We start from the raw sequence: 10273 nt of genomic DNA on the forward strand, positions 1-10273 counted from the left end.
TCAAATGGAATAAAAGAAGACTTATTAAAGGCATTAAATGTAACTAAGTTTTAGAAAAGCTGGAAAAAATAGTTTTGAAAAACTAGTATGGAAGGGGCTGAAAATTAGCTAAATCGAATCCTGGAATGGCAAAATAAGAACTGATGATCAACAAGAAAAAAGGGTACGTGTATGAACTTAATGTACTTAAAATTTATTCACAATAAAAAATTGTCAGAAAAGATATTCGTCGTCGACTATAAGTCAATAGTTTCATTTCTACTGAGACGGAAAAATCGTCTGAGACGAGTAGTTTGTAAAGTGTGAGCTGTGGAGGAGATCCTATTTATTGAAACATGAATGGAAAGTACACTCCTCCATGATGCTCATTTTCTAAATTGTTCGTCTATGACAAATTAATCGTCTCAGTATAAATAGAACTATTGTCAAATGAAAAATGTACACGTTTGAACAGTTATGTACAGTAGAAGTTGTGCCAATTTGAGACTTCTGAAGTATTTCTCAAGTTTATTCTTTCTTATACTTTCGATCTCGTAGCCAAGAGTAAATTACACTATTTTTATATGTTTGCTAATAATAGTAATACAACTCTAAGAATGTTTTTGTGAGCGCTATCAAAGTCAACAAAAAGTATAAACCAAGGGACTGATTTTTCCTTCACTCCATGAAAGTCTCTCTCATGCGTTTTATGACTGCCTTTCGCTGTGGGTCAATTTCTTTCGTTAACGTCATTCGAATGTAATAACATTCTACAAACTTATTGACCAACATTGGGGTTGGTAAACAAAACAATAACAAACCAACCGACGCTAAAACAGAACCAACAAGTTTCCCGTACGAAGTTTTCGGGTACATATCGCCATACCCGACCGCAGTTGCGGTGATGACCGTATACCAAAAAGAATCCGGGATACTCGCGAAATTATTTGTTTCCGATATTTGTAGAATATCTGATTCGATGAAGAATAGTAAAGTAGCGAAAAACAGACTTGTGATACCGATGCAGACGAAAAGCGATCGTAAATGATGAAGACTTTCGTAAATCGTCATCATCAAGATTCGTAAACCTTCATTGCACCGCGTTAATTTGAAGACGCGTAACACACGTAGTAACGTTAAGATCGATAGCGATGTTACAGCTTTGTTACCGGCAAGGCGTATAAAGACATTGCAATAAAATGGTACAATGGCGAACAAATCGACAACTCCAAAAGCTGAGAATATAAATCCTTTAATACTCGGAGCTGAGTATAGTCTCAAAATATATTCGATAGTGAAAAGTACATTAACAGCCGTTTCAAGTGGATCCCAAAATGTTTTAGATTTAAATTGTGGTTCAGTTTCAGCGCAGAATATGACGATAGCTAATATCGAAGTCATAAGATAGAAATAAAAACAGAATTTGGCTAACAATGTGCGTTCTTGATATTCCAGTATCTTCCATATGAATTGACGTGCTTTTCCTTGAGGTGATAATTTACTTCTGTTACTGTCTTCAACCATTTTCTGTTCTTGTCTATGTCTGGCATCTATACATTCTTCAATTTCGTAAAACTCAAGTTCCTTAATGAAATTTTCTCGATCAATATCAAGAGGTCTGGAGAGAATGCCATCAGATTGGTAATAGAATAATACAGCACTGAAGGAATGCTGACATCGATTTATAATGTAACAATTCAATTTATGGTCAAAGTATTGCTCTCTTTTGAGTTTGTCACCGAGTAAGGTATCAGGGAATCGTTCCAAAGTGCTTTCAAACGTTTCAAATGGCTGTTGCCCGCGCAGACGAAATGTGACTCGTACTAAAGGCTGGTATGAAGTTGGTCGGGATAAACTTGATGTTCTTGAATAAGGTGACCAATCGGGGATATCATATACTTGGTCTTTAGTTTGACTACCGGATTCTACCGATAATGACCGGCGTTGGATGTTTTGAAGACTGGGGCTTAATGATTCAGGGATATTGAAGAGTTGAGTGTCAGTTCTGTTGAGGAGGTATCGACCTTCAATGGCTGACTGGCGACGATCATAACGTGATGTGTTGACGACGTTATTGAGAGATGATTTACGGCGTTCCATTTCAGCGGCGGCCGAACCACGACGTCCTGATCCATGGCTTTCAGTATTGGCAAGCGATTTACGGCGATTCCCGTTAGCAGCAACGGTACGTAAGAACATTGCGTATCACGTTAAAAAGTTGAAACCTTCACGTAGACGTGGTTGTTATATTTTAACCTGTGAAAATAGATAAGGAAAACTGTAATAAGTATTTGAATATCTTAAGATCTAAAACACTGATCACAAGGATTTTGCCACAAGAGTGTGTTCAACTTCACCTACAACCCACCAGTGCCTCAGTAAATTTAATCTGACGTAAAATCTTCCAAAAAATTTTAAATACAGACTTCAATCAAGTAAAAAGACAAATCTTTTTTTTCTCTACAATCACCACTTGTGAAAAGAGTGAATTCAATTCAAATTTTAATACAGATTCCGCACTAATCTGAAATCAAATATTCTAAACTAATATTCACAAAAAACTTTCGAATATTACCAAGCTAACCCAAGTTCATTTTAAAATGACGATAAAGAATTTCAATGAAGTTTAACAGTGTTTCGTAGACATAACATTGAAAATGAAATGAAAACAAAAATTTCCCGTTTTTAAAAATCATCGAATAATGATATGTGTTATGAGAACAAAAGCTTCACACAGTGCGTTATTGAGATGGTTCCCTTGATGATTATAGCCTGTACCACCCCGCCGCCACGGGCGTTTTTTATATTTTGAAAAAAAACCTTGCCGTAGGTCGAACTTCACGTTATCTTTTCAGTCAGCGAAGAATACAGGCTGATACAGGCTACCTTGATTATCGCACTACAAAATGTTGTCTAGATTTCTTACAGTTGCTATGTAAAATTGTAGATTATTTATAACAAAGTCTTTGCTCTCATGACCCGATCAAGCGATCTTTTTTTTTAGAATTGATAAAACTTTACGTTTAAGAACCGTCCACGAAGGTTACTACGGTTTTAAGGCACATTCAACCTTAGTTTTAGTATGTGACTTCAGCCATTTTCTCACTTTTTTAAATGGTTTAAAATATAGATGAAGTATTACTCATTTGACGCTGATTAAAATTCTTCAAAGATTTTTTTAAAATAATTCCCCCCTTTTTCAATATATATTTTTTTCTTATTGTGAAAATCAGTGAAATAAAACCCCAGATGTTTATGAAAAAAAAAATTTATGGTCATAGAGTGTCACTAAAAACAGGAAAGTTTTCAGAAATTCTCTTAAAGCAAGTCTAATACCTTCGCCGTTTGATAAATGGCTTTATTTCAAAGGGCTTTAAGAAAAAGTCAATTGGAAGGAGAAAAGGGAAAAAGATTAATTGATAGCATCATTTTCACATTTTAGCTTAAAAAAACAAGGCTTTTAAAAAAGCTCTTAAGCCCTAAAACCCTTAGAAATATTATCTCTTAAAATACAAATTTATAGAAAGTAAGTTTGTGTATTTTTTGACTACTTAGATCAACTTTGGACATATATTTTAAAAATTCTCTCATCATAGTGACCCACAAAAGTAGTGGAAAATAGAAATTAGGAAGCCCATTTCGGTAAGATTTTGACTAGATAAAGGCATAGCCAATTTGAGGAGCAACCAATCTTAACAAAATTTAGCGAGTTCCGGATCCTCCGGCGCATCCACCACTACCGAGTTTCAGTCATTTTCAGCGATTTGAAGTCCAAAAGTTATGAGTAGCCCTTGTCTGCCTATACGCTTTTTTTTAAAGAATACACTTTATAAGAATGTCCATGATGAAAATGGCCAAAGAATTAAGAATATCGTAAGAATATTACCATCATGGAATTAGGCAACAAAATCTAAGAATGCCATTTACAGAGCAATTTTAACTGTAAATTGCCAGTTTTCCTTCCAGTAAACCTCAAAATTTTCACAAAAATGCCATTTTTTGCTTCAGGTGTGTATTTCTTGTTAAATTTTGTTTGAATTTCGACCCTAACCTAAGAAAATACCCTAAGAATATTTTAAGATGATTTTCCCAAAAAAGTTTAGAATATCCATGATGAAATGAAAAAACACCATTCTTATAAAAAAAAGCGTGTACGGAGATGATCCACAACGTTAAGTTTGTATGTTTATCTAACATTATATGGACGTTTATGAACATTAGATGAATGTTGAAACAACGTTGTGTGTCACCTGTGGGAATAGATGTCTTGAACTTGAAGGAAAAACCATTTGCCGAAAAATGTCTCTATGTGGAGGTTTATGTGCTAATGAGGGATTTCTCCTTCAAGATCAGAAAATTATTTTAGATTTAAGCAAGAATTTCGATGAGATTAGAATGACAGGGCATTACAAGGAATGTGAATCTAAATTTATAGCAGATGCTCAATCACGTACACGTTTTTATAAATTTTTATTTTGAACGTAAGGCTTAGATGCCAAAATATTGAGCACAAATTAAGAACATTTTAATAAAGCTTTGTGGGCTTCAAAATACCTGATTTCTTAAGAAAATGGAAAAAAAAAACTCACACTATGGTGAAAATAAGAACATGTTAAGAACACTTTTAGGCTTAAAACTCAAAAAGTTAAGAACATCCGAAGTATCAAAGAAACTGAGTTCATCAAAACAAAACAATAACAAATAACAAAATTCACTTCCAGGAAAGTCTTCTCCAAAAGAAAATCCAAAAACAATCACATCACCAAAAAAATCACAAAATATTGTCATTTTAAAGAAGAACAGGTTAATAAGATATTTTGTCCCCTAGCAACGTATAATAACCGTATCAACAAAGTGTCAACGACGAAAGATTGTGTTATAAAATATGAAACATCCCAAAAACATATTGTTAAGAAAGGCACACAGGGTGCAAAATTAAAAATTCATTTTCTTTTTGCTGTATCTAAGAAGAATTCTGCTCAGTCAACTAGGAAGTTTCTTTATGTCAAAAATGAAAAAGAAGTTCATAATAATACAGGCTTATGAGCTGAAATGAACAGTACCCATTGACTTGTTATTTTAAACCCCTGATTGTTATTTTTGTCAATTTTTTTTTCTCTTTTCGTTTCCTTGAGACACTAACCAGATGGGGAAAACCTCCACGCCTTTAAAAAGTACGACTTTCTACTTTTCTAATCTTTTGGTACTTCAAACTCAAACTCGAACCCAGTCCTTTGGTTCACTGTATATATCGCACATGATTGTATTAATTTCATCAGCAAAAATATAAAAGTGATGTAAATGTCTCTTCATAACCTATTCCTTCATTCAAGTGCGGTATTTTAGGCTTCAGATAAGACGAGTCTTAATGTTCAGACATCCAAGCGTTAAGTTTGTACAAATTGTTCTCATTTTTCGTCGTTTTTGAGCTACGCTGTTCTTAAAAAATTGTTCTACACGCTTTTTTTTATAAGAACATTTTTATAAGAACACCAGCCTCAGATTTGGATATCAGAACAATAGCTCTATAGTTCGGAACAATTGAAATTTAAGAACAATCTGAGGTTCAAAATTTACTGGTTCTTATAAAAAACAAACGCGTATTAAAACTGGCGTGTACTCTTCACCAATCTTCTGATTCAAAAACTGATAAGTGCTAAATAATTACACGTTTTTTATAAGAACAAACTATATAAAAACGTAAGGCTTCGATGGCCAAATTGTTGAGAACAAGTTAAAAGCATTTTAGGGCTTAAAACTTAAGTTAGGAACATCCGAAGGCTTTTTGGATGTTTTTATAAAAAAACGTGTACAACTACTTTTCCTCTTTACTTTTTCTATTGTACTGGTCTATGCCAGTTCTCTCGACAATACAATAAAATAAGCAATAATCTAGAATTGTCTGAGACTGTTTAGATCAAAATGTTCAAAATTCCCTGTAGAACGTACCAAAATATCTCACAATCCTGAGCAATGAAAAACTATTATAAAGTTGGTCTAAGTAAAAAGAGCTTTACGTGACCTATTTCGACGAATTTTTTGTACTCGTATTTATTTAAAAGAGGCAGTCAAAAGAACAAAAGCCAAAAGCCGAGCATAAGGAATATTTGATCACTGAAGATTTTCCATACAAAAAGATTGGTGACCTTAATCTGGTCGTGAAGGCTAAAGGAAAATTATTTGTGATTTTGAAATGCGCGTTAGAACAAGGATCCCAATTAAGAATACTCAAGAGTCTGAATGAAATTACGAAAAGAAAAATAACTGTTCATTGAATATTAAAATTACTTAAGGTGAAAAGCATTCCTAGCCATTTCCGAAACATGAAACTAAAACTGAATTTAGTTTGTTATTAGGTTTAGACAGGAGACCCGTCGTGTGTTTTTTTTATAATTTGATGTACACAAGACGGTTTCGAGCTGTGAGTCCAATATTGGACTCACATTTTTTACAGTGGGAAATTCGAATTTAGCGCTGTCCTCACTTACTAAAATAAAAACCAAATTTCGAAAGTTGCGCTTTCTCTAAGAAAGTGTGACCAGTAAAAGAATAACAAAATTTGATTGGCTATGTTTTCAACCGTTATTAGAATCTGAGAAATTCAAACTCTCAGCCCGTACCATGCTATACATTTCGCCATCAGTTTATCAAAGAAGAAATTATAGCATGGATTCCCAGGCTATATTAGGTTTTGCCCAATTTACTTAGAGCCTCGTATCCTTATAAAAAATACACTCCAAACTTTCCCAAGTGACTAAAAGACTAAAAGAAAAATTTCAACCCGGGCAAAGAAACATGGGTGTTTATTTATAAAACGAGTTTTCAGGCTAAACTTCGAATTCACGTTGGAATGAAGGATGTAGAATTACCACTAGCTCGAACAAGTCTCACCAAAATGAACTATACAAAATCTGTGTCTCTTTTATTATTGTTTCATATCCCTCAAAATGAGATATTGGTCTATTGAGCCTCAATAAGGAAAAGTTTTAAGGTCAGTATCCTTCAAACCACAATACGTTTTTTAAAGGAAGGAAAGTCATTTCGAAGTTAACCATCAAAACTTTCATCAACTTGAAACAACTAACCATCAATTGAACCTCGACTTTCAAATCTGCTGTTACTCTAGCAGTTCCTATTCAATCATATGTCTTTAGCCTGTATCAAACTACGTCAAAAAGTTGAAAATGATTCCCTATGTTGACTGAAATTTTCGTTTAAGTTTGATACAAGCTAATTATTCAATATGGTGGAAATTTTAAAGAACAAAAAAATAACATAAGAACGTTCTATACTTCTTCACAAAAATACTTTCTACACTAACCTGCAAGAAATAAATATGTTGAAATACGAAATAACATTTTCTAATTTAAATATTCCCGACAACTTTAATAGTCCATCATATTATACACCAATCTATTCTAAAAACACTTCATTTTAAAAGAGGGAGGGCAAACTTCCCATCTTGGAGAAAAAAAACAAATTTTCGCACTCCTTTATATTTTTAAGACGTTAGAAATTAATTATAGACAAAAATCTTTCCTAAAACTTATATCTACCCCTGCTAAGATAGCCAGTATAAATTCTTAAAATAAGTTTAGGTCATCCATATTCTCAGTATATCTCATTTGGTTCATTTTCAAAGTTTTAGGTTTTGTTTTCCAGGGTTCTCGACTATCTTTATTCAAACAAACAAGTTGACAGAAATAGAAGTTTCGGATAATGATAGAGTAATGGAGTAAGAAAAATTTCGTTGTAACTTTAGAAATCAAAATTAAATAACATCTCCTTTTCATTGACCCGGTGGATTTTTTTTTCAACCCGTGGGGGTAAAACAACAGACCAAAACTCAATGGGGATTGATAATCCCATGTTTTGTATGTCAGGGGGTTTTGAATTCCATTGTTTTTGAGCCAGAAAATTTAGTTGGGATGTAAAATTTTGCGAGGATTTGTTTGTTTTATTTTCAGTGGGGACAAAATATAGGGTATAATTTTCAACAGGGGATGAAATCTTTCCAGTGGGAAGGAGTCCCGGTGGCTGAATGAGAAGGGGGTGTGAAATAGTAATTTACCAGTTATCTGGTAATGAATATTTCCAAGAAAAGATAATTGACAGGAACCATCTAGTCAACGCTCTATAAATTACAAAAAAAACAATTTTACATTACATACTATTATTTAACAAAATTGACGAAGTTTGGTAAAGTAACAAGTACAGGGTCAATATGAGTCAGCATTTCAAAAAGTTCAAACACAACAAAAAATACCTTTCGTTCCATCCCAAAAAACTTTCAACCACGATTGCCGTGCGTAAACTAAATTCTTGGCGATTAAGCACCATAGTAGTAAGAATTCATTTACTTACATTTAATAAGCCAAAACAAACTGGTCACCAACTGATAAAATGCAGTGATTTTTTTGTCTTTTCATTTCTCTAAAAAGTAAAAGGAAAAAAGTAAAAACAAACGGAATTCTCTTAAATAAAGTAAAATCTTACAAACATGTAACTTCAATGTTTTAACTAACCTCCTTATCTTAGTGATAACTTGTTATTTTTGGGTCCAAAATAATAAAGACAGATTTTCCATAAAAGAGAATTTCAAAAACATAACATTTAAAAGAATTTTGATTGTTTCAAAATATTTATTAACAAGTTTTGTTATATTAAATTTTCCATCTTTTTTAGTGTTAGCTCTCTTACCTTAATTATCAACTCTTCTTTTGGGTCGCAAAATAAATATTTCTTCGATTTTTGTAACAAATACAGCTGCCTCCAAAATCGATGCTAGCTACACTGTTCTTCTTTTTTCCTTTTTTGTAATAGGACAATAGGATTTAAAATTGCTTAGTTATTTTTTTCCTTTTCCCTCAATAAAGCCAGTGAGGCCAAACCAGAGTGATTGTAACCTTACATAAATTTACATTTCATAAACATTTCATAATGATGATCAGGAATAGATGTTTTTTATAAGAACAAACCATCTAAGAATACAAGGCTTCGATGCCCAAAATTTTAAGAACAAGTTAAGAACATATCCAGGCATTGTGAACTCTAAAACACCCAATTTCTTAGGAAAATGGACTAAAATACTTGCAAAATAGTCAAATTAAGAACATGTTAAGAACATTTATAGGCCTAAAATTCAAAAAAAAGTTAAGAACATCCCAAGGCTCCAAAAATTTTAGATGTTCTTATAAAAAACGTGTATTCTAGACATTCAATTCTAGACCTTAAATTATTTTATCCTCTACAGTAAACAGAGCAAAAAGATATTATTGACATACGCGCTTTTTTATAAGAATATACTTTATAAGAATATTCATGATGAAATTGAAGAATGTCACCATCATGAAATTTGGCAACATTTAAACTGTGAATTGCCAAATATCCCCAAGAAAGGCTCAAACTTTTACAAAAATGTTGTTTTATGCTTCAGGTTCATATAACATACTAAATTTAAGTTGAATTTAGATCCTAGCCTAAAAATACCGTAAGAATGCTTTCTTCCCCAAAAAGTTAAAAATAACCAAACACCATTCTTGTAAAAAAAGCGTGTAGTACAAATTTCCAAACAAGTCCATTTTCCAACAAGATTTTATCCCAAAGAATACCGGTCGAATCATTTTCATGTCATTCTCATATACCGAATTAAAGTTAATATCGAAAAGACTTTTAGTCATAAAGAAAACATGAACTGAAAGAAGTGCTTTAAAATAATCATAGGACAAGGGTATTCCATCATCACAAAAATAATAATAACAATGATACTAATAATAATTACAAAACAATAACCTGAGAATAGACAAAAAAAACAGAAAAAAATTGAAAAAATTCCATATATTAACAAAAAAAGGACTGTGTTCAGATTCTCCGCTCTTCAAATTTGTAATGAAAAAGTTGGGCCGTTTGCTTTCAATCAAAAATAGCCATGGTCTGCTTCCCTCATTAGTGAGAAGTTACTTTCTATATATTTTAAGCAGTATTACAAGGAGGCTTTCAGTTTAACAAAAACTATAATTAATTTCATGTTATTTTTTACGTAATAATATATGCAAAGCAAATTAAAGAAAAAATTTGATTTTAAAAAAATTCCCTAAATCTTATAATGTAAGCTATGAATGACTGACTGACAAAAAGTGAGTTGATTTAAAACATAGATCAGAGGTAGAAGAATAAAAAATAAATAATCAAAAAAAATAATAGTTCGAAATAGGAAAAAAGTTCGATTATTATATAATACCATTTTAACTTAATTTTGAGAAATCGTATAATTAAAACAAAACACGGGAATTCG

General features: G+C 32.3%; 1 protein-coding gene across 1 annotated transcript; it reads right to left on the reverse strand.

Annotated features, from left to right (window-relative positions):
* Positions 1–501: 501 nt before the first annotated feature.
* Positions 502–8405, reverse strand: LOC136814641 (shaker-related potassium channel tsha2-like). The gene is made up of 2 exons (XM_067071092.1): positions 8344–8405; positions 502–2235 (listed from the first exon to the last, which is right to left on the reverse strand). Exon 2 carries the CDS (start codon positions 2176–2178, stop codon positions 658–660), a length of 1521 nt encoding a protein of 506 aa, XP_066927193.1. The 5' UTR covers positions 2179–2235; positions 8344–8405; the 3' UTR covers positions 502–657.
* Between the last annotated feature and the right edge of the window lie 1868 nt (positions 8406–10273).

The sequence above is a fragment of the Clytia hemisphaerica genome, unplaced genomic scaffold (assembly GCF_902728285.1).
Source record: "Clytia hemisphaerica strain Z4C2 unplaced genomic scaffold, Clytia hemisphaerica genome assembly, whole genome shotgun sequence".
Classification (NCBI taxonomy): Eukaryota; Metazoa; Cnidaria; class Hydrozoa; order Leptothecata; family Clytiidae; genus Clytia; species Clytia hemisphaerica.

Bases quoted from the DNA above. Each gene is read 5' to 3' on its own strand.
- LOC136814641 (XM_067071092.1), bottom strand. From the start codon at position 2,178: ATGTTCTTACGTACCGTTGCTGCTAACGGGAATCGCCGTAAATCGCTT.